Here is a 23,268-nt window from a genome sequence, read left to right as displayed (position 1 = left end):
TTGTAACTCCCTCTTATAAGGACCCTATGAAATATGTATATAAATTCATTTTCTTCCGTGTCATGTCTTTTTGCTGACCAATCCAGTCAATCCTAAAGGAAATCAACCCTGAATATTCACCGGAAGGACTGATGCTGAAGCTGAAGTTCCAATAATTTGGCCACCTGATGCAAAGAACCAACTCATTGGAAAAGACCCTGATGCTGGGAAAGATTGAAGGCAGGAGGAGAAGGGGACGACAGAGGATGAGATGGTTGGATGGCATCATTGACTCAATGGACATGAGTTTGAGCAAACTCCGGGAGATAGTGAAGGACTGGGAAGCCTGGTGTGCTGCTGTCTGTGGGGTCTCAGACAGTCGGACACGACTGAGCAACTGAACAACAACCACAGACCTTCTGTAACAAAGGACTACAAACTGGGTGACTGGGAACAGCAGAAATGTATTCCCTTTCGGTTCTGGAGGCCAGGAGCCCAGAGTGAGTTGTGAGCAGGGACACTCTCCCTCTGAAGGCTCTGCGGGAAGGATCTGTTGCAGACCTTTCTCCTGGTTTCCTTCCAGTAGCCTCAGGCTTCCCCTGGCTTGTAAGTTGCTGGCTTCCCCCAGGTCCCTTGAGGTCATCCTCTCTGTGCTCATCTGTCTCTGTCCAAATGTCCCTTCTTGTAAGGTCAGTGGTCATACTGGATTAGGGGCCCACTCAGCTCCAGCATGATCTTGTGTTAACTAATTACATCTTCAACTACCTTATCTGCAAATAAAGTCTCCCTCTAAGGTACTGGAGGTTAGGACTTCAACATGTCATATATATGTGTGCGTGTCTGTGTTTATACACCTATCTAAGTATTATCTATCTAATTTTTAAAGATTCCTTTGATGTGGGTCATTTAGAAAGTCTTTATTGAATTTGTTACAATGTTGCCTCTGTTCCATGTTTTGGTCCCCTGGCGAGGACGCATGTGAGATCCTAGCAGTCAGGGACTGAACCCACATCCCCTGCATTGGAAGGGGAAATCCCAACCATTGGACCATCAGGGAAGTCCTTATCAATCTAATCTTTTTCACCAGTGACTTTGAATAAAGATGCCAAGATGCTGAAGGCTAGCTTATCAGTTCTGAGAGAATGAAGATAAATTTGGATTCATAGTGTATCACAACAAACATACAAATACACACTTGCCTTCCTGGGAGGTCTGTAAAGTTCTGTGCACACTCTCAAAAGCCAACTGAATGAACAGAGACAGAGTTGCAGTTTGGGAAGATGAGAAAGACCTGGAGGTGGATGGTGGGGATGGCTGCACGGCAATGCGAATCTACTTAGTGCCACTGAACTGCACACTTAGAGAAGGTTAAAATGGTAAATGTTGTGGTGTGTATGGAAGTGAAAGTGTTAGTCACTCAGTTGTGTCCAATTCTTTGTGACCCCATGGACTGTAGCTGCCCAGGTTCCTCTGTCCGTGGGACTCTCCAGAGAAGAATACTAGAGTGGGTAGCCATTCCCATCTGCAGGGGCTCTTCCCGACCCAGGATTGAACCTGGATCTCCTGCACTGCAGGCAGATTCTTTACTGTGTTAGCCACTAGGGAAGCCCTGGTATGTATATTTTATTATAATTATTTATCTTTATAAATTTATTTGGCCACAGCATGGGGCTTAGTTCCCCGCAGGAACTTAGTTCCCTGACCAAGGTTTGAACCCATGCACTCTGCATCAGCAGCTCAGAGTCTCAACCACTAGACTACCAGGAAAGTCCCTACAATTTTTTTTGAGGGGAGAAAGTCAGTTGATTCACTGCAGGATGTGGTCTTGGATGGAAAAAGGGCATTCGTGGAAAAAACTGGAGAAATGTGAAGACAGTGTAGGGTTTACAGGTGTTGGTTCCTTGTGACAGATACACCATGGTGATGTATAGCATTAGGGGAAGCTGGGTGAAGGGTAGATAGGAATCTTTCTAATTTTGGAATCTTTGTAATTTTTCTGTAAATCTAAACTATATCCAAAATAAAACATTTATTTAACCACAAAAAAAAATAAAAAATTGAGTTTGCATGGGTGTGTACACTTGTGAAATTCATCCAACTCTATATATAATATCTATATATTTTATTGTCTATAGCTTATATATTAATCTTAGAAAAACACACAGAAATGAAAACACCTGAAAAAAAAAGTTGCTTGACCAAAAGTGCCTAAAAATATGCATACCCTTTGGCCTAGAGATTCCATATCTGGAAATTTATCCAAAGGAAACATTTTGAAATGGTCAAGGTATAGTAACTAGAAAAATGGGTTACAAACTAGTACATTTAAAAGGTCCTGGGACTTCCCTGGTGGTCCAGGGGTTGAGATTGTGCTTCCAAGGCAGGGATGCAAGCAGCTCCGGTTCGATTAAGATCCCACGTGCTGCATGGTGTGGTAAAAAACAACAACAAAAAACCCCCCAAAACTTAAGGTCCCATTATTCTTAAATATACATACATGTATAATCTTTGTATACACCCTGAGGTATCAACAGTGCTTATCTCTACGTGGTGGGATAAGGGTGATTTTTTTTTTTTTTTGCTTCTCTGATTATTTGAGTTTTTTTCAATTAGTATATATTTCTTTTCTTAAAAAAAGGCGGGGAGGGAGGGTAATTGCACCAGACAAACTATCCTATGAGGGTTTTGTTTGGGTTTCCCAGGGTGACTATAGCAAAAATTACCATAAATGTAGTGACTGAAAACAATGCAAATTAATTTTCTTACATTTCCAGAGGTCAGAAGTCCAAAATGGGTGTCTTAGGCTGGTCCCCCAGAGGCTCCAGGGGAGCACTGGCTCCTGCCTTTTCCAGCTTTTAGAGGTGCCATATCCCTGGCTCACAGCCCCTCCCTCCATCCTCACAGCCAGCAGAGCAGTATCTCCCATCTCCCTGCCTCTGACCCTCCCCCTCCCTCTTACAAGGACCCTGTGATGACCTTGGGCCCCCGAGGAATCCAGGATCATCTATCTTGTTAGAAGCCTTAACATAATACCACCTGTGCATTTCCTTTACCATGGATGTAAGGGAACATCTTCATAGGTTCCAGGTATTAGGATGCAGACGTCCCTGGGAGACCATTATCTTGCCCTCCACAGCTTGTAGGGACAAACCAGGTAATAAATAGTACAGCTAGGGAGACTTTCCTGGTGGTCCAGGGGTTAAAACTACAAGCTTCCAATGCAAGGGTCACAAGTTCAATCCCTGGCCAGGGAACTAAGATCCCACATGTTATATGGCATGGGCACACACACATATACAAAAAAAATGCAGCTAAGATTCTGAAAAAGTTGATGTGATTTCAAATGGCCACATTAATAGAGGTCTAGCATTCAGCTCAAGGGAGATGGTGGGTCTTACCAAAACATTCCAGGGATGAGACCAGGATGCTGAAAAGAGATAGAGAGCCATGTCCCACAAGGAAAAGACAGATAGATGACAACCAGGTCTGGTTCACAGAAGTCCTCTGTATGGATTATGGGTGAAAGGTAAAATTGATTCTGAGGTCTTCCCAAGGGAGGGATGGAAGGATGAATGTCAGACAAGGTCCCAGTCCTATCTGAGTTCCTCTCATTGCCTGGCGTATAGCCCTGGGCTCAGGCAACGGGTGGTACACTTTACTCCTGGGGGCTGGATCAGCACAATATCAAGAGAACCTTCTGGAAGCCTTGTGGGGGTCTTTCCACCAGACTCATTGGGTCAAAGGGCTGACAGGGCTGCTGAGGCCTAAATCAGAGAATCCAGAGCAAAGTTCAATTTCTAAAACTGTGCAGGTGTTTGCACCCCTGTGTTCATCACAACAGTCCAGAGCAGTCGAGTAGACTTATGATGAATAAACAAATTGTGGTACATCCACGCAGTGGAATATTACTCAGCCATAAAAAGGAAGGAGGTTCTGATACCTGCTACAATGCGGAAGGACCCCCCAAGGTCATGATGCTCAGTGAGAGAAGCCAGACACAGAAGGGTGAATAGAATCTGATTCCACTCACAGAAGGTCCCTAGAGAAATCAAATCCTTAGAGACAGAAGGTAAGATGGGAAGGGGACAGGGTCTGGGGCAGGGGGATGGAGAGTCAGTGTTTCACTGGGACCGAGATTCAGTTTGGGAAGATGAGAAAGTTCTGGAGGTATTTGCCCAACAATGTGAATGTACTGAATGCCACTGAGTTGTGCGCTAAAAATGGTTAAGACAGTAACTTTTGTGTATAATTTAATACAGTGAAAAAACTCCGGGTCTGTTAAAAAAAAAAAAAAAAAGACTAAAAAAATAAAACCAAAAGAAACTATTTTGGGGCCCAACTTAAGAGAGTCCAACCATTTTATTTTGGCAAGTGATGACATTGGAAAGAAAAGAACCCGGGAGCCACCAGCCGCAAGTGCAAAGACAAATGGCTCCCAGCTCAGCTTCTGGAGACTTCCAGCCCTGCCGTGACCACTCACAGGTACACCGCTGGGTTTGTGGGCAGGGACTTTGCCTGTCCCCGGTGCCCCATAGACCCGGAACTGGTACCCTGGTGCAGGGCAGGCCAGGTGAGCCGGAAGCCCCTGGTTCCCTGGTGGGTGGACGGTCTCCTCCCACCCAGGCTCCTCCCAGGTCCCCAGGGCCCCTCCCAGATGAGCTAACATTTAACCAGCACACCCCAGGGTGGTCAAACCAGGTGTGCAAGTATCAAAATACTTCAGCAGCTGTATGCACGGCCCCCAGCATCACTGAGAAACGTTTCTAAGAAGTAGAGGGTGGGGTGATGGCGGTCCATGCTTTCCTGGGGGGCTAGGGAGCCTCACTTAAGAGACGGAAGTGGTGGTCTGATCCGGCACTGCTGTCCCTCTGTCCCTCCCTCCACCACCCACCCCTCAGGATTTCCAGCTGTGCAGCGGTCTTCCCAGCCCGAAGCTCCCAGTCTCCACCCAGCATAATAGTGCTGGTCTCCCAGGTGCCCCTCACTCCAGGCTGGGTGACAGCTACCCGGGGCCTCTCAGGACCTCGAAGGAGTGCTCCAAAGCCGGGGGCCAGCCGGCCTGCATGCCTTTGGGGTCCACCCCGGAGCCCTGTCTCTGTCCCTCTTTCTGTAGCAGGGTCCCATGAGGGTATTTGCTTAGGGCAAGGGGGTCACATTGGTGGGGACAGGGTGTGTGTGATTTCCCTCACCCCTTGGGGACAACTGTGCTTGTCATATTGGGGGAGCTTCTGGCATGGAGCTGGTGGAGGCCAGGGGTGCCGCTCAGCAGCCCCCCAGTGGCCAGGACAGCCCCAACCCAGAAAACAATTGGTCCCAAGTGTCCACAGTGACCAGGGGGCAGAAACACCAGCCTGGATCTAACATGCCAGCTTGCTTCCTATGCTCTGCAGAGAAGGAAAACCACTGTATTGTGGCCTCAGCTTGACCAGTGGCCCGGTCCCAGCACTGGAGCCGTCCCCCTCCTCCACCCCGACTCCTCCAGCAAAGCCTCCTCCCCACCCCCACACTGTCTCAGGCCGCCTGTCTCCATGCCTGTCTCCAGGCTTGGCTTTTTATCTGTGGAAGGGGCCCGAGGCTGGATATTCAGTGGAGTCGGTCTCCATGGGTCCGCTTCACCCGAGGGACCCCGAGTGAACCAGGCCAGTCCTGTGTCCTGCCCCCCCCACCGCCCAACCCAGGACCTTCTACAAGATGGCAACCCCCCTCCCCAGGGGAGCCTGCAGAGAGCAGCAGGGGACCACAGCCAGGAAAGGCAGCAGGGGAGCCGAAGAGGAGAACGTGGCAGCCTAGCCGGTCGGCCAGACCTCCCCCTCGGATTCTTCTTTTTTTAAAATCACCGCAATTTAAGGAGCGGCTCCTCCCTCCATCCCGCGGCCCGCCACGTGGGCTGGCCGGAGGAGTCGCCCACTGGCCCGCCTGTCTGTTCTCTCCCTCCGCCAGCTTGGCGGCCAGGCAGTAGCTTCGGTTTCAGTTTGGTGTCACTGGTTTCACTTTCGGGGAGAGAAAGAAGAGAGACAGAGACAGAGACAGAGACAGAGGAAGGGCAGCAGTATCAGGTGTGTGGGGGGGGCGGGGGTCAGCCTCTGCCCTGTCCTGTCCCGGCCGGGCCACCGCCTGCCTTGCAGCTCCCTCCCTGACCTTTCTCTGAAGGGTGGATTCTGAGAGTAAAGGTCAAGGGGTCAAGGGCAAGTTCCCACTGCGACCTTGGGTTTCACAAGCCACCCTCTTATCCTGGATTCCTTCCCCGCACCATCCCACCCTCAGCCTCCTGTAAAAGTGGGGCTGGGGATCATGTCGGCCCCCATGGGGTGTTGGGAAGATCAAAGCCCTGCTGACCGCTGACCCAGGACAGTCTCACAACATCCCCTTAGGGAGGGGGCGGAGCATGGTCCCAGGCAGAACAGGATGTCTGCTGCCTTCACCCAGCAGGGACCCTTGGCCCAGAAACCAGGAAGAAGACTCCCTCCGGAGTCAGGGGTGGGGGGGGGGGTGGGGGTGCGGGGAGTCCTCTGGACTCACCTGCAGTGGCTTGGGGCTCCTGTTCTGGCAGAACTGTCTGGAGGCCCAGCTGCTTTCCAGTAGGCTTGCCTGTCTCTGGACAATGGTGTGCCCTTGTCCCCCTCACCACTGCTCTTCTTCCTGCAGGGTGGGGGGTCCAGAGCTGACCTCTGGGCCACATATCCACTGCCTTCTGGGCTGGGCTGAGAGCCCTGGATGACAGGAGCTTGGCCCAGTCTTCTCTCCCCAGAACCCTGTTCAGGGCCTGGAAAGGACTCCCCAGACTGGGAAGAAGAGGCCGGGGAGAGTCACCTTGGGGATGTCAAGAACACAGCTCAGGGATTTCCCTGGTGGTTTGGTGGCTTGAGACTCCACATTCCCAATGCAGGGGGCCTGGGTTCGGATCCCTGTTCAGGAAACTAGATCCCATGGGCCACAACCAAGACCCATCGCAGTCAAATTAAAAAAAAAAAAAAAAAAAAAAGCAAACAACTCAGCAAGATAGAATGTGGGCGGGAGTCAATAAGAGACGGTGGTTCATTTTTAGTATAGCAGCTTTATTGAGATATAATTCACTTACCATACAGTTTATCCACTTAAAGTGTGCAATTCACTAGTTTTGAGGACATTCACCGTGTTGTGCAACGGTTCTATCTAATCTTAGAACACTCTCATCACCCCAAAAGGGAACCCCATCCTCATTAGCATCAACCCCATCCCTTCCCCCAGCCCCTGACAACCAGGAACCCACCCTCTGTGTCTGTGGATCGGCTTGTTCTGCACGTTTCCCATCAGTGGAATCACACCCTGTGTGTCCTTCTGTGTCTGCCTCTCTCATTGAGTATTATGTTCTCAGGATCGGTCCACGTGGTGGCGAGTGTCAGAGCTTCTCTCCTTTTCATGGTTGAGTGATGCTCCAGGTGTGGAGGGACCACTTTTTGTGTATCCACTACGCACTGATGAACATTGGATGGTCTGCACTTTGGGCTGCTGTGAATGAAGGCGTTAACCCAAGTAGACGTTGATAGGTGCATGTCAACCCACCATAACTGATGTTTGGGGACCCCAAGTTTTCTGGGCGATTAGGGTGAGCACACTCTAAAAGCCACAGAGACAAGGAGCATCCCCCAGGGGCAAGCCTGGCGCCCAGACTCCCTGGGTCTCTGCTGGATGCTGGGGAAACCTCTTTCCCACCCCTACCCTGGCTGGTTCCACGGGGAACCCAGAACTTCAAACGGGAGCGTTTGAGAACCTCCCAGAACCTCAGGGGCCGACCCGGCGCAGCAGCAGGGCCGGCAGTCTGGGAACACCGGCCGGAAAGCGGCCACTCCCTTTTAATGAGGAGAAGAGCTGGGCTGGGGGTGGGCAGGACGCGGCTGGGGAGGAGAGGGGCGGGGAGCGGAGAGGAGCGGCTGGAGGAGGGGGAGGAGGGCGGAGAGAGGAGGAGCGCGGGGGCGGGGCTTGCTCACAGGGCAGGTAGGCAGGCGGCTTCCTCGCACCTGTGCCTGGCTTCCCGCCTCTCTTTTGGCGGGTCGCCCCTAGCGCAGGGGAGGAGGAGCAGGAGTGAGGGGATGACACAGGACCCCGTTCCTGTCACTCCGGAGCCACTTCCTGCTCTTTAATGTGGGGGTAAAGAGGAGACAGCGCACCTCCGGGTTCACACATCACAGGGAGACCCCAGCCCTCTGTGTGGAGGCGAATCCCCCTCGCCCCGCCCTCTCCTCCGGCCCAACTCCAGGTGTGGGGAGACCCCTCCCCCGCAGCTCTTCACGTGCTCACTGGGCACCCGTACATCTTTGGGGAGATAACCGCCTTTTTTTTTTTAATGTAAATATTATTTTAGGTGTAATCCCATAGAATGACCTATCGGTATGAAACAGGATTTTTTTTTTTTTTTGGCCGTTCCAGCAGCTTACCCGATAGCTCAGCGGTAAAAGAATTTGCCTGCAATGCAGGAGACAGGTTTGATCCCTGGGTGGGGAAGATCCCCTGGAGAAGGAAATGGCAACCCACTCTAGGTTTCTTGCCTGGAAAATTCCATGGACCGAGGAGCTTGGCGGACTACAGTCCATGGGGCGGCAAAGAATCAGACACGACTCAGTGACTGAGCACACACCCACGCACTTGGGATCTTAGTTCCCTGACCAGGAGTGGAACCCTGCTTCCCTGCACTGGAAGTGCCCAGTCTTAACCACCGGACTTCCAGGGAAGACCAGATACCGGCCTTTCTAGTTGTGGGGATTCTTTTGGTTGCTAAGGTATAAGGATTATTTTTTCTTTCTTTTGCTTTGTTAGTTAAGGATTCTTGATCTCTTTTGGCATAGACCTGTCTCCCCTACAGGATTTACAAACACTTTCTCCCACTCTGAGGGCTTTCTCTTCACTCTCCCGATGGTATCCTTTTTGGTGCACCCAAGTTTTAAATTTTGATTAAGTCCAAGTTCATTTATGTTTTCTTTTGCTGCTTGTGCACTATGTGTCATGGTGAAGAATCTATTGCCAAGTTCAAGGCCATGAAAATGGGAGATGGGAAGGTCAAGGTGCAGTTTTGCTGAGGGTTTTATGTAACTCAGGGGTCTGTCGGTCCTTGACAGCAGGGCTGGAAAGGGTGCCTGAAGCTTAAACAGGAGTTGGGAGTGGGGAGAGGGGGAATGGGAGAGGAAGAATGGGAGAGGAATTCCAGAACAGGGAACAGCAGGTGCAAAGACAGGGAGCCAAGAGTGAGTGAAAGACTTGCACTGCCTTTTGCCCACCTCCCCCACTACCCTCCTTCCTACCCCATCTCTCCCCTCCTCCTCCCTCCCCACCCCACTTCCTTCTCCCCTCCCTCTTTCCCTCCCACACCTCCTCCCTGACTCTGACCTCTGGGCAGCCCCTATCCCTGTACACTGGTCCCCTCACAGGCATCAGGGTTGCGGGGGCTGATGCGGCTGCCCTTGAAATCTCATTGGTCCCCACTGCAAAATCCAAGGCTGTTAAGGAAGAAAGGAGATGGGTGTCCAGGCAGGGGAGAGGGCAGTGGGCTGACCCTGTGCATAAACTTGTAGATGAGTGTGGTGGTGGCGAGCACCCCAGCCACAGGGAAGGGTTATGGGGGCTCCGAGAAGGCAGAGAGGCCTCCTCAGGAGACACCCACAGGGACTTCCCTGGTGGTCCAGTGGCTAAGACTCTGAGCTCCCAATGCAGGGGAGCCAGGTTCAATCCCTGGTCAGGGAACTAGACCCCACATGCCCCAGCTAAGACCCAACACAGCCAAATAAATAAATAAAAATAAATATTTTTTTTAAAAAAAGGGGGGGGGGCTGCAGTGCAATGCTGGTGCCTGGAGGTGGGTGTGGTCTTCTGGGAGGAAGAGGGGACAGGGGGACAGGATGTAAGAGACCTCCACCTGAGGCAGGCAATACCAGGACGAGGGTATTCGTGGTATGACCGGTCTGGTCTGGATCCCCAGGAAGGTTTTGGGGGGGCAGATCTCTGGTCCAAGGCCTTGTCCTGTTCTGTGGGCCCAGCTCTCTCTGTGACTTTTTCTTTTAATATTTATTTTTTAAAATTCATTTGGCTGCACAGAGTGTTAGTGTGGCATTCAGGATTTTTAGCTGTGATATGTGGGATCTAGTTCCCTGACCAGGGATGGAACCCAGTCCCCCTGCATTGGGAGCATGCTGTCTAAGCCCCTGGACCACTAGGGAAGTTCCAAAGTTCCAATTTCTTAGCCAGATATCCTAGTGACCCGGCTCCCTACTTGGCCACCACCTGATCCCACACCCAAGGCCCGTGGAGTTTGAAATGAAGACAGGCTTCTGTTCACCTGGTAAACAGCCAACATCCTAGTCTCTGTGACCTCCGCCACCCTATCTGCCACCTCCAGAATTAAACAGTCCATAGGAGGTACGGTGGAAGCAGATCTTCTGAGCTGAGGCTCCCTTTTGGGCTCATTAGGAGGGTGGTCATTGCTCGGCTGGAGGTGGTGGAAGATTTTGCACCCGATCCCATGGACAGAGGAGCTGGGCGTGCTACGGCTCACAGGGGCACAAACATGACTGAAGCGACTTTGCAGGACCCATCACCACGCTCTTGCTCACATGGGTTCTCCTGTCAGGATGCCCACTCTGTGCCCCCCAAGGACTCTCAACGTTGACACCCAGTCCATGGCCTCCTGCCTAGCGCTGCCCTAATGCTGTGAGCTCATTCCAGCGCGCAGGGCGTGGAGGTGTGGGGAGGGTCAGCATCTGTCTGGGAGAGTCGGAGCCTCTGGATAGGTCCCAGGTCACGAGGGCTCAGGGAGGGAAGCGCGGGGGGAGGGGGGGGCCCGGTTACCTGTTCTGAGCAACTCATGGGGTGTGGCCAGGGTGTAGGCAAAGGGGATTCGGGATGTTCAAGAGAGGGTCTGCTTCCTTCTTGGGGGACGCAGGGGTCAGCAGTAGCCATCTCATTTAGTCCGCGGTGATGACCCCTCCTTTCAGGGGGCGTATCCTCCCCAGGGGTGGGTTCAGGGGAGGGATGGGGGCGGGGAGGAGACGCAGCTGCGGGCCTCGGTCCCTCCCTCACCTGGGGCCTGGCTCTGATTCTCCAGGTGCTTCTCCACCAGCCTCTGAGTCCCCGGGGAAGGCTGGGCAGAAACCTGAGCCTCAGTTCAGGCTGTCGTGGGGCCTGGCCTCTTCCTCCGCCCTCCTTCCTCCTCCAGAGCCACCTTGCCTTTACCACGGGGACTGCACAACGGTCCTCCACCCACCTGGCCTGTGGCTCTGAGGTGTGGCCTCCAAGCCCCAGGGAGGCCCCAGGGCCTGCACACCTGGTCAGCTGGGAGCTGCCGCCCAAGGGGAGGCGGGGCGAGGCCCGCAGGGCCCCTGCTGGTTTCGTTTTGAGGCGGTCCCTTCCCCTTCCTTACTCCCACTCCGCCCACCCGACACCCCCGCCACCGCTTTCTGGGAAACCCAGTGGCAGCTTCTTCTGAACTGAACTCTGTTAACCCGGACTCCACGAAGTTCCGCCTCCCGGGACCAGAGGCTTCCTGCTCGCACAGACCTCTAAGCCCCGGGCCGGCTGAGCGCCCTTCTCCTGACTCTCCACCGTCCAGAAGGTTCTGGAACCTTCCTGCCACAGTGTCCCCAACTCTGGACACAGGTCACCTGGTAGCTTCAGGCAGGGCTGCCCCGGACAGAGAAGACCCAGAGTCTGACCTCCACTGCTGCGGGACTGTGCCTTCCTACACCACCGGATTCCGGGAGGGGCGTGGGCCCAAACCAGCTTCCTCCCTCCGCTGCGGATGCCAGGCCGGGTTACTCTCTGCAAGGCCCCTCGTGGGCACAGTGGGGGTGAAACAGCATCCCTGGCTCCACCCACTGGATGCCAGGAGCTCCCCACCCCCCTGCCGTGATGTTCACAGGTGTCCCCAGACACCAGTGTCCTCTGGATTAAGGAGGCAAGACTGTCCCCACTGAGACCCAGCTGGGAGGGGACAGAGCTGTCTCTGGCCACGTGTGGCCAGACCTGGAGATGCAGGACATCTGAATTCAGATGCACCATGAGGGCAAAACATAGAGCACTGCAGACTCTGTACCTTCTTCCTCCCCCCCCCCCAAAAAAAAGCAATAGACCAGACAAATATTTCATGTTGATTGTGAAGTGCAATCCTAATATTTGGCTATAACGGGTTAAATAAAACACATCATCAAGTTACCTTCACCTGTTTCTTTTCCTTACCTCGTTTTAAACGTGAACAGTGAGGAAATTTAAGTTTTGCTTGCAGTTGAATGATGCACGTGTGTCCTGGTGATATCAGCAGGCACACTGGCACAGAGCCACCTGGAATCTGCCTGCCGGTTCTAACTAAGCACCTTTTTTCCTTCTATTTTCCCCCTGCCCCACCCCTAGGCTTCCCTGGTGGCTCAGGTGGTAAAAATCCACTTGCAATGGGGGAGACCTGGGTTCGAACCCTGGGTTGGGAAGATTCCCCTGGAGAAGGGAATGGCTACCCACTCCAGTATTCTGGACTGGAGAATTCCATCTACAGAGAAGCCTGGCAGTCCATGGGGTCGAAAAGAGTCAGACATGACTGAGCAACTTTCACACCACCCCTGGAATGCCTTTAATGCTCAGAGAAGGGAGTGCGAAGTTCCCGGGGCAAGGGCCGGTCCCACTTGAGAATTCCTGTTGGTCAAAGCCAACAGGCATTCAGCCGTGACCCTAAGCTTTTTAGACGGCTCCTGCCCCACGGCTGGGGTTGGTAGAAGCTTAAACTGAGCCATCTTTTCTGGCTTCTCACTTATTCCAAGGTCATCTGTGAGCTGCTCAGGGGTCAGAACCATGCAGAGACAGAGAATGCTCTCTGGGGACACAGGGGACAACACACACGGTCTTGCAGTGCTGTTGTTTTTCAGTTGCTCAGTCATGTCTGACTCTTTGCGACCCCATTGACTGCAGCATGCCAGGCTTCCCTGTCCTTCACTGTCTCCTGGAGTTTGCTCAAACTCATGTCCATTGAGTCGCTGATGCCATCCAACCATCTCATCCTCTGTCGCCCCCTTCTTCACTTGCCCTCAATCTTTTCCAGCATCAGTGTCTTTTCCAATGAGTTGGTTCTTTGTATCAGGTGGCTAAAGGATTGGAGCTTCAGCTCCAGCATCAGTCCTTCCCAGTGCTGTTTAATAAGAGAACTTCGACCTGAAGAGAAACTTGCATCAAGATGCTGGGTGTCTTCTTCCAAACCAAGTATATACACACACATACAAAAAGGCCCCCAAACCCCCCAAAGTGAAGAAAACTCAAACCCCAAGTGAGAAAACACCCAACAGGTGAGATCCTGAAGCTCTCAGATTCATTTCCTGATTGACATGAGGTCAGACAGAGGGGCACTGGGGGTCCCTGGACATGGCAGTTGTGTCACCTCATGCCCTTGGCCATCTCAGGGTTTAAGGAACAGCCACGAGGAACCTTGACACAAAAGTCTTTCACAAGAAGCTGGGGATGGGCCTGGGAGCACCTGACAGCCTGAGTCTGCCTTCTGCCTGGACCCCCATGTCAGGAAACACCCAGAGCAACAGAAGTTACACATTTCAGGGATAAGAGCCTGCCCCCTCACAGGAGAGGACTTCAGCAGGACAGGGGACGGCATCCCTAGGCCAGTCTCTGGCCACCAGGTTGTGGGGAGCAGCCAGGGTTGGACCCCCCACGAACTCAGAAGAGATGGGGTGTCAGAGCAGAGGGTGCCAGTCTAGGGACATTTTCAGGGGGCGGGATAGAGAGGAGACCTCGGGCTGTTGAAAGTCACTTTCATCATGGTCTCCAGGGCTCTGGTATGTTCCTGGATGAGCCTCGGAGTGGGAAAAGGGAAAAGCCACGTGTTGCTGGTCCTTTCCCTAGGGCCCTTGGGGATGGTGAAGTGACACAGCAGACAGTGGCTGTGGGGAGCCAATGGGCTGGGGGAGGCGCCTGCTTTTGAATCCTCCTCTCCGAGCTCCCTCACCCACCCTGCAGGCCTCACCCCCACCTACCCCAAATTCTCCAGCACCCCTAGGACCCCTACCAATGTGGTCTCTTTCTCCTTGCAAGTGGCCGTAGGCTCTATTAACAGAAAGCAGTCAGGCCCGAAGCCTGACTGTACAGGATTGGCCCAAACATGGGCCTGTCTGTGACCGCCAGTGCTGGGCGCCCACGGGCCAAGATGCTGAGTCACAGTTCACCCGTTAGGTCCCCTTCCCCCTCTGAGGCTCCGGAGGGAGCCGGGGTGCCCACAGAGCCACACCTCTGCCACTTTTAGTTATCTTTTTTATTCTTTTCTAAATTAGGTGAGATTTCAGAGGCAACCATGAAGTGGCAGAAACCTGGTTGGAAGAGCTACCAACTTGTCTTCTCTTTGGTGACCACAGAGCGGAGAAAAAAACACACAAGAGACTAGCAGGGTCTCCCAGAGAAGAAAAGGATCCAACAGCTCCCACAGGGCCACACGCCCCCATCTTCTGCAGCCCCCTCTCCAGAAATGCAGGGCCAGTGTGGCTCACCCCAGGCCCGTTGTCCTCGCAGAACCTTCCTCTGAAACTTATCACAGATAAATATCAACTTGTTTCAAGCCTTCAGGAAGTATTGGGGTCGGGGGGAGGCTCAGAGCTTCATCTTCGCAGAGCCGGGAGGAGGGGAAGCCTTAGAAGAGGCCCTGCCCTCCACCACTTCCTACCGCCGATGGCTCAGAGGCGGCCTCCACCATCGGAAGAGGGACAGCCCTGAAAGTGGAAAGGCTCTCAGCTTCGAGCCTCACGCAGACCATGGCAGGGGGACTGGCTGGGCACCCCAGTGGACACTGGGAGCCAGGACAACCTCACAGCCGCCGACTCATTTTTCATCAGTTGCGGCTGGACAGTTCAAGGCCCCAAGAGAGTGACGTGCCCCATGTGGTCACTTCTGATTTGCTGGGCGAGTAGAGGTGACATAGAGCCGCCCGCCCACATCTGTCGGGCGGCAGGCGTGGGGGGAGCGGCCTTATCTGCACGATCTGCTGGGGTTTCAACCACACGACAGCTTGGAAACCCAAGGCTTCCTTTCTGCCGAGCTAGTGTCAGCTCAGGCTGCTGTCAGGAGAGTCTGCTCCCCGAAGCACAGGAGGGGACAGGCGGGTACCTCCTGGGGGGCAGGTCACATTCTGCCAAGGACAGGCTGTGCAGCCAGAGGCATGAGAAGCTTGGGGAGAGGATCCCACAACAGCCATCGGGGACCCGACTGTTCTTCTGGGCTGGGGGAACCACCTCCAAGGGACAGACGCCAGGCGAGGGGCACACATCCACCCCAAGATGGCACCCCCTCTCTCTGGGGGCTGCTCCGAGGCCTCACAGCTTGGAAAGGAGCAGAGCCAGTGCCCAAAACCATCTCCATCTCCTGGGGGTTGGGCCTGGTGGAGCCCAGGTTGACCCTGGTGGAGGCGTCCACCCTGGTTGGACGGGGATCGAGACCCCAAGGACAAGGAACAAGAAGCACGACTAGCACATTTACTTTTTCTTTCCCTGTTTTTTTTTTTTTTTTCTTTTTCTTTAAACCTAAGGAAGCAGGATCTGAGAAGACAGCACAGCAGTATCGGCCTCCCTGGGCCTGAGGGCCACATGTGCGTCCCCTCGGAGGGCATGGCAGGAGGGGTGGGTGGGGTGGGGGGAAGGCCTGGTGGCGGCAGCAGGACCACCGTCACACGGCAGTGCGTGTGGGCGTGCTGGGCTGGTTTAGCCGCAGTGTTTTACACAACCAGCCAGCAAAATCCACTTCTTCCACCTCGGACCGCTTGATGAAGGTGTGGTTCTGAAAGGGAAGGAGTGGCCTGAGCAGGATGGCTCTGGACAGATGGCTGGAACCCCACCCCAGGGCCAGCGACGTGGGACAGGGTCTCAGGCAAGGGGCAGGCCGCTCTGTGCCCCCCTGGAGCCCAGGCTGACCCTCTGTGGGGCTTCCTGGGTGCTGCAGTGGGGTGTGGAGCAGCCTCCCTGCCCCTCCCCTTAACCTGACGCTAGAAGACCCCAGTGCGACAACCACAGATGTCCCCAGGTGTGGCCCCATGTCATGGGAGCCAGGGCTGCTTGCGTGAGGACATCTGAACTGAACCACAGGACTCAGTAAGGACAGCAGGTTCCCCGTGTGTCCTGTCTGGGTGGCAACTACCAGCTGAGGAGGCTCCTAAGCCTGGAAATAGGGCCTGTGTGGCTGGGGAGCAGGATCGCACCTCCGTCAGTTTAAGTGACCCTCATAGTCACCCTTCCCATTTGGAATCGCCAGAGGTTCCTGGTTCAGAAGGGTGGGGGGGGGTGTCTATGCCCCCAAATGACATCTGTCTCTTTCACTCCTGGGGAGGCACAACCATTCCCACCTTTCTAAAGGGGGCTCAGGCTTGGGTGAAAAAAACCAAACCAAGGCACCAGGGTCCCTGCAGTCAAGACAGCAGTCAGCCCCACCCAATGCATGGTGTTGCCCGGGCAGAGACCTGGATGTGGGCCTGAACTGTGTGAATGGCACAGAGCTGGGCTGGAGGGGAGACCGTGGGGGTTTCAGTTTGTGCTGCTGTTCCCTTGGTCTGTAATATTCCACCATGAACGTGGGCTTCTTTTGTCATGCATACCCCAAACACACATCACTGGACTCAATAAGGAGCTTCTAGAAAGAAGCAGGTTGATGCTGACCCTGCCCTACAAGGTGTGCCAGGCCAGGCTCACACTTGGGGTCACAGCAGACTAACTACAGCCGGGATCTGCAGCTAACAGAGGTGGGCTCAGAGGGTACCTTTCTGGGGAAGGTGCTGGAGTAGGGGCCACAGCTGGGGAGAGAGCAACAGGACACGTCCCCAGAGGATCAGGACCATCCTGTGCAAAGGTCCTGAGGTGCAGAGCTGGAGGGAGGCTGGGCGGGGGGCCCCTGCAGGTGTGGGCAGGGCACAGAAGCCCAGCAGGAGGCGTGGCTAGGTTATTCACACTTCCACGTCGCAGCCACCCCGAGAGGCTGCTTCTCCCCCTGTGTACACCTAGAATGTCTGGAAGTGTTTTCTCTCTGAGACATAAAACATGTAAATAAGGGGCTGTCTGTCTTAGCATCAGGGGTGACTCAGATAGTCAGACCCGGCAATGGAGGAAGGCCTAATGTACACAGCAGACATGGGTGGAAGGTGCTGTGATGGCCACCTAAGGCTGGCAGGCAGTCCTGCTGGTAGAAGGTCAATTTTGGTGACCACCTTGGTTTCCAAGGACATCGAGCAGTATGGTTTAAAGGTAGATACCCCCACGGCGCCCCTGACGCCTCAGAGGCCACTCATTCTGAGCCCTAGCCCAGGGCACGCAGGCCCTTCTGTTCCTGGGGAGCTGCAGGGACCTCGGCTGGTCTGCCTGGAACCCTCCAGTGAGCCAGGGAGACCCACATGGGTTCTCCAGCTTGCCTGGCCTCCATATGTCAGCCCACGTCATCAGAGCCTGCTCAGGTGTTCACTTGGGGCACGGAGGGCCTGCTAGGGACCCCTGAATCTTCAAAATTTGGGTGTCACTCACCATGAGCATCTTCAGGTCCGCTCGCTCAGCTGGGTTCTTAATTAGGCTGTGGGTCCCAGGAGGTGGGAGAGAGGAGAAGGCAGTCAGTGCCGAGGGGAGGAGCCTGCATCCTTCTGCCCTTGGCCACCTGGACCATGGGGGCGAGGGGCCCCACTGCACCCTTTGGTGTGAGAGCAGGATGCCTGGCCCGGGAAGGAAGGGTGAGGGCCTGGGGCCAGGACAAGAGGGAAAGGGACAGAGGGTGGGAAAGCCCCAGGCTGCTGCTCGCTCAGAGGCCTAGTAGCAACCGCAGCTAAAAGTCTAATAAAAAACCCCAAGCTCGAGTCCAAGTGTCAAAATGGATGTTTTTCCTTCAGAAAAGCAGAACTATGTAAAGGCAGTTGTTCAGGGCAGCTCAGGGCTGAGTGGTGGTTCTTTAGCTGACAGCCTCCCGGGGCACAGAGAGGTTCACAAGGTAGTGGGGGATGGCGGTGCCCACAGCGCAGATCGGCTGCAGGACATGCAAGCCCAGGATGCCATGTGTGCATCTGAACACGCGGGGCGCCCAGCAGACCGGCCCTCTGGGGCCACGGTCCGCTGGCTTGAGGCCGCATCACCCACAGAGGGGGAAGAGGGCTGTCTCCTTGAAACAGGCTTGGAAGGCTGACCTGGGAGCTGGGAGGTGACGGGCTTGAAGGGCCAGCAAACTGGGGTGCCTGCTGGCAGAAGGCAGGGTGGAAATTGTGTGATTTCCAGAGAGTCTGGTTTCACTTGGGGTGGTGGGGATGAGTTGGGGATGAGACTCAGCAGCTTTGGGAGGGGGACCGATTCTCAGGTGAGCTCGAGTCCCATCGGATGCTGCCATCATCTAGCATCTGAGGCCCTGGCCGTCACCCCAGGAAGCAGGCAGCCTGCTCCCCCCACCCGCCCCATCTTACCATTTATTTACAAACTCCTGGAAGTCCTGGGTGAACACACCGTTGGGCAGCTTGGGAGGAGGCTGAGGGACAGACCAGATGGGTGGGGTCAGAGGTCAAGGATGGTTTGGGAATCAGGGGGAAAGACACCGCCTAGCCGTGCGGCCCCTCAGGACCCCTCTCATGGAGGCAGAAGGCACCATCCTACGCCCTCCAGCAGCTTCCCTGGAAGCCCTGCTACCTGCCCTGCCACCTGGGTCGGCCTCTTCCCAGGTTTTCTCTCAAGAGCTCTCATGTTGGGATCACAGCTGGCTCTGGAGAGAAGGGGCCATCCCGTCCGCCCCCTCTGAAAGTGCCTGGAGTGAGCTGAGGGTGTGGATCTCAGGGAGGTAGCAGCTGCTGGGGTTTGGGCCTGCAAACTGGGGGAGACCACTCCTCCACTTCCTGGGAAGGACGTGCTAGCCGAGCCCGGGCAGTGCTGCTGGGTGCAGAAGTGCTCTCACCAGAGCCACCCGCCCAGCTCTGTCATCACTGACCCTGCTCTGAGCTGCTCACCTTGAGAACTAAGCCTGGGCCAAGGCCAGCCACCCCAATATCCCAGGGCTACCGGAAACCATGTTTGTCCCAGAGGGCCCAGGACAGTGATGCGGCCTTGCTGAGAGGGCTGGCTCTGGGGTCAGTTCCTGCTGGGCCCTGTGCTGTTCCCCTCCTCATGCCTTGATGTACCCATCTGTACAGTGGGCATCCATGCTGCACTCTCATGGGCTGGGGCTCCCTGAGGGGAGGGGGACACCTGAACCATCTCTGAGGAAGTGGGAGGACTCACGACCTCACACACAGACACTAAGATGCTCAGAGAAGGAAGTGACAGGTGTCAGAGCGCCTGGGCCCCGGCACTTAGCCCCCGGGCTCAGAGTGACAATTCTGGGTTCGTCTCTATAAAGATAAGAAAACAGCCCCTTGGGGAGAGCAGGTCTATATATTGCAGGTAGAAGTGAGGCCACACGTCTTCACACCTAGTAACAACATCCTATTGAAGACAGTGGTCTCCATCTCTCCCTGCAGCCCCTCCCCCACACACCCCACAGTCTATGTGTCCAATTCTCTTCTGGGGGGGGGCGCGGCGGGGAATGCCTTCCAACAGGAATAGCTTACTCCCGCTGGTGTGGAAACCTGCCAGTGGGGCTCTGGGCACGCACCTCGTTCACGATGTAGTCCAGCAGCTCAAAGATCGCCATGGCCGGCCGGCTGTCCATCCCGTGACCTGCCCGGGGCAGAAACGAATTCGGGTGAGATGGGCAGGTGGCCACCGTGCTTCTGTCTGGTGTCAAGGCCTGAGTGTATGGAACGCGAGGCCGACCACCCTCCTCCCACCCGGCCTGAACCACAGGGCAGGCTCCCTGGCCCGGCTGCCCTCCTGGGAAAGGTACTTCTCTCCTGACCCTCCAGTGAATGAGAGAAAGGAAACAAACCCCAAACATGGAAACAAACAGGAACGTTGGTTGACAAGGCATACATCTGGCATGGGGCCGCGTCTGGGCTGTCCCAAATCCAAACCCCTGCTCCCGGTGCAGGCAGGGCGTTTGGGGGGGGTGGAGGGGGTGGTGGTGGACAGGCAGCTGTGTGTATGACCTTGCCCAGGCCTGCGGGCTCACAGTGGTGGCCGGCTGCGGTGGCTGACCCCTGTCCTAGACCCAGCTGGCCAGGCCTGCATTTGGCAGCTGGACTTTTGCCTTCTGTCCCCTGTCCTGAAATGGGCACTCGGGCTGGGGCCGGGCTGGGGGAGGTGCTGGCAGGCGAATGGCCTGGCATAGCCCACTGCTCCTCCCTGCCTGGAAGGTTGGGGCATCATTTGGGAGTCAGGCAGGGAAAGGAGGGGCCACAGCCTGAGGACACAGATTTGGGTGGGGGGTTCTCCCCTCGGAGGGTTACAATAGCCCAGCAGTCTGAGCATGGCAGCAGGGAAGCAGAGGGTCTGGGCTTGAAAATATTGTGAAAACCAACTGATGACACACGTGTCTATCCATGGTGAACAGATGCCACGTAGTGGAATATTATGTGACCATAAAAAAGGAGCGAGGCACCGACACTTGTGACGTGGACGGACCCTGAAAACACAACGCTTAGTGAGAGAAGCAGACACAGAAGGACACACAGGGTGTGATTCCACTGATGGGAAACATCCAGAACAGGCAGGTCCACAGACACAGAGAGTGGGTTCCTGGTTGTCGGGGGAGGGGAGAGGGACAGGGGTTCCTTCTGAGGTGACGAGAATGTTCTGGATTCAGATAAGGTGGTGGTTGGACATCCTTGTGAAGGTATAGAAATCCAGTGTTATTAGCCTGAATCGAGTGGATCCTATGCTATGTGAATTCTATCTCAATAAAGCTGTTAGGAACCAGCCAACCAACTGCAGTCTACTGCATGGTCCTTTGGTCTCAAACTTAATTCAACTCTCTTCCAGTCACCTGACTTAAGAAAACTAAAATAAAGTCACCGATCCCTAAGTGCTGTTGCCTAATTATACCACCTGAGCTGTGACCATGACCCTGAGCCGGCCCTCAACATGGTGCAAGCATCAGCCTGAATCTCACAGGTACCGTGAGGCCTCTGCGGGACACAACTCTTCCCGCCCATGCCGGGCTATGCAACAGGGCTGAAGCCGCCAGCCACTGGAGGAGACCCTGAGTTGAGTTCCTTTCAATTTGCGCTCCCCAAAAGGCTGGACCTGACACAGGAGAATAGCCATGGCAGGTGGTGGCTGCAAGCCTGCTTGCTGGGCAACCCTTCGGCTTTTCGTATGCTTGAACGTTCTGATGATAAAACGTGGGAGAAACCATCCCCCTGCCCCACCCCCGCCCTGGCTGAGGATTGAGCCTCTCGACCCAGCCAGCTGGCAGCAACAGGTGCAGCGGCCCCAGATGGGAGGGTCTGGGGCACTTGCAGCACTGTCCCCAGAAGCCACAGGACCATCTGAGGGCTGCTGACCACAGGGAGTACGGCCCAGGGGGACAGGTGGTGCTGAGAGGGGCCCGTGGGGAGGCAGCTGCCATCCCCAGGCTCTGGGGCCCATCCAAGCTGGAAGCCCCAGCCTGGAGCCCTACCGCTGATGGGGCGTCCGGGGGGTCTCGGCCGCGGTGAGATGCTGGGAGGTTCTCCTTCCGCACCATCGACCATGGGCCGGCCAAATATGGCCTCCAGCTCCTTGGCATCCGGCGGGGGGATGGGGTACCTTCCAATGGACAGTTCCACCAGGGACAGGCCCATGCTCCAGATGTCTGACTGCACCGAGTAGTGGGTGCCTTGTAGCCGCTCCGGCTGCAGGGAGACAGGGAGAGACACCCCAAGGGTGACAAGGAGGGGCTGGCACCCTGGGGCCCCCCTGCACCCCTGTCCCACTCTGGGATCCCTCCAGAGACCCAGTGACAGAAAGCAAGCCATTCCATCTCCTCCCTCCACTCCATCCACCAGAGCTGACAGCAGCTCCCCACAGACCCACAGACCCACAACCCACAGCTGGAGAGTGCCCTGCCCAGGGACATCTTGTTCTCAGGACAATCCCAAGACTGACTTCTCACAATTTGCTCTTAAAATCGCCTGGATGGCTACTAAAATAGTGACTCAGAAATTGACTGACTATTCTCCCCGACTGGACATTTACTAGCAGCAGAGAGGAGCTGGGCAGAAAGACAAAACCCAAGTGAGAAGACGAAGGAGACTGGAAATTCAAAGGAGAGGAGAGACCCAGCAAAGACAGAAATGGCACAGTGGGTAAGAGTAGGCTTCTGGAAAACCTGGAAAACAGGGAAAAGCTGACAGGGTTGGTGGCAGGGAGGACCGCAGAAGAATCTAGGGACACAGCGGGTCGAGGAAGGACTCACAGACATGTAGGACCGCGTCCCCACGAAGGAGTTGGCCATGGAGTCGATGAGCTGGCCGCTCACCCCGAAGTCACACAGCTTGATCTCCCCTCGGGAGTTGACGAGGATGTTGGATGGCTTCACGTCTGGGGGCAGAGCCAGAAGTGAGGACACTGCCACCCCTCACCCCCCGCACGCCCCAAGGCCTGGGTGCCCTCCCCTTACCTCGGTGCATGATCTGGTGTTTCTCCCGGAGGTACGCCAGGCCCCTCAGAACCTGCAGGGGAGCCGCAGGGCACCATCAGGGGGACTCTCCCCAGGGCCAGGCCACAGTGGCCACGAGACAGTCACCACAGTCACCCACCTCACTGACTCTCACAAAGCCCCCCACCTGTGATGTGGGCAATGCTCTCTTCTCGTCTGAGGAGGGGCTGGGATCTCTGGGAGCTGAGACAAGGCCTAAGGCTGTAAGTGTCCGGCCAGCCTCCTGCCCAGAGGTCACCCCGGCCCTAGGGGCATCCTCTGTTAAGCCCTTCACTGCTGGGACTGTGCTCAGGCTCCCCAGGCTGACAGGGTGAAGGACGGAGAGGCTATTTCACCGAGTCAGCGAGGCCACAGTCAACGATGACAGCACCGTGGGACACCACGTGTCTGGGGTCACAGCGTCTCCTCCCCTCGCCCAAGGCCTGCATGGGCTGGGGAGCGTTACCCCACTTCATGGGCAAAGGGACTTGGCCTGCTCAGGCACGCAGCTGGTGGAGGCTGGCAACGGCACCTCTGCCCCTTTGAAGGGGGCCACGCTGATGCCCACCACTGGCTTCCAGGGGCTCCTAGAAGCGGGGAAGAGCAGTAATGAACCCTGAGAGTGCAGGGCCAGGAGCGTGCCTACACACTTACCGCGATGCTGACCTTGCCCAGGATCTCTTCGGGGATTCTCTTGGCTTCTTTCAACACCTGGTCCAGGGAGCCACCATCCTGGGGACAGCACAGGGGACAGGCGAGCTGCTCTGAGCCATTGCCAGGTCAGGG

At 55.3% G+C, this 23,268-nt stretch overlaps 1 protein-coding gene across 2 annotated transcripts in view; it reads right to left on the bottom strand.

The window, feature by feature from the left end:
- Positions 1-7,013: 7,013 nt before the first annotated feature.
- Positions 7,014-23,268, bottom strand: part of MAP2K2 (mitogen-activated protein kinase kinase 2) — a 29,748-nt gene continuing 13,493 nt past the window's right edge. Inside the window, exons 4-11 of one of the 2 annotated variants that reach the window (XM_070464969.1) lie at positions 23,137-23,214; positions 22,465-22,516; positions 22,261-22,385; positions 21,484-21,697; positions 19,579-19,643; positions 18,401-18,462; positions 17,484-17,529; positions 7,014-7,467 (exon numbers count right to left, since the gene is read on the bottom strand). In XM_070464969.1, the coding sequence (XP_070321070.1) occupies positions 7,330-7,467; positions 17,484-17,529; positions 18,401-18,462; positions 19,579-19,643; positions 21,484-21,697; positions 22,261-22,385; positions 22,465-22,516; positions 23,137-23,214 (780 nt within the window). In that variant the 3' untranslated portion in view covers positions 7,014-7,329. Of the gene's footprint in view, positions 7,468-15,454; positions 15,757-17,483; positions 17,530-18,400; positions 18,463-19,578; positions 19,644-21,483; positions 21,698-22,260; positions 22,386-22,464; positions 22,517-23,136; positions 23,215-23,268 lie in introns of those variants that run through there. The other variant, XM_020895314.2, reaches the window with a different exon arrangement.

Source organism: Odocoileus virginianus, chromosome 3 (assembly GCF_023699985.2).
Source record: "Odocoileus virginianus isolate 20LAN1187 ecotype Illinois chromosome 3, Ovbor_1.2, whole genome shotgun sequence".
NCBI classification, from domain to species: Eukaryota; Metazoa; Chordata; class Mammalia; order Artiodactyla; family Cervidae; genus Odocoileus; species Odocoileus virginianus.
The sequence above is the reverse complement of the archived record's forward strand: the minus strand, read 5'-3'. Positions and strand labels throughout refer to the sequence as shown.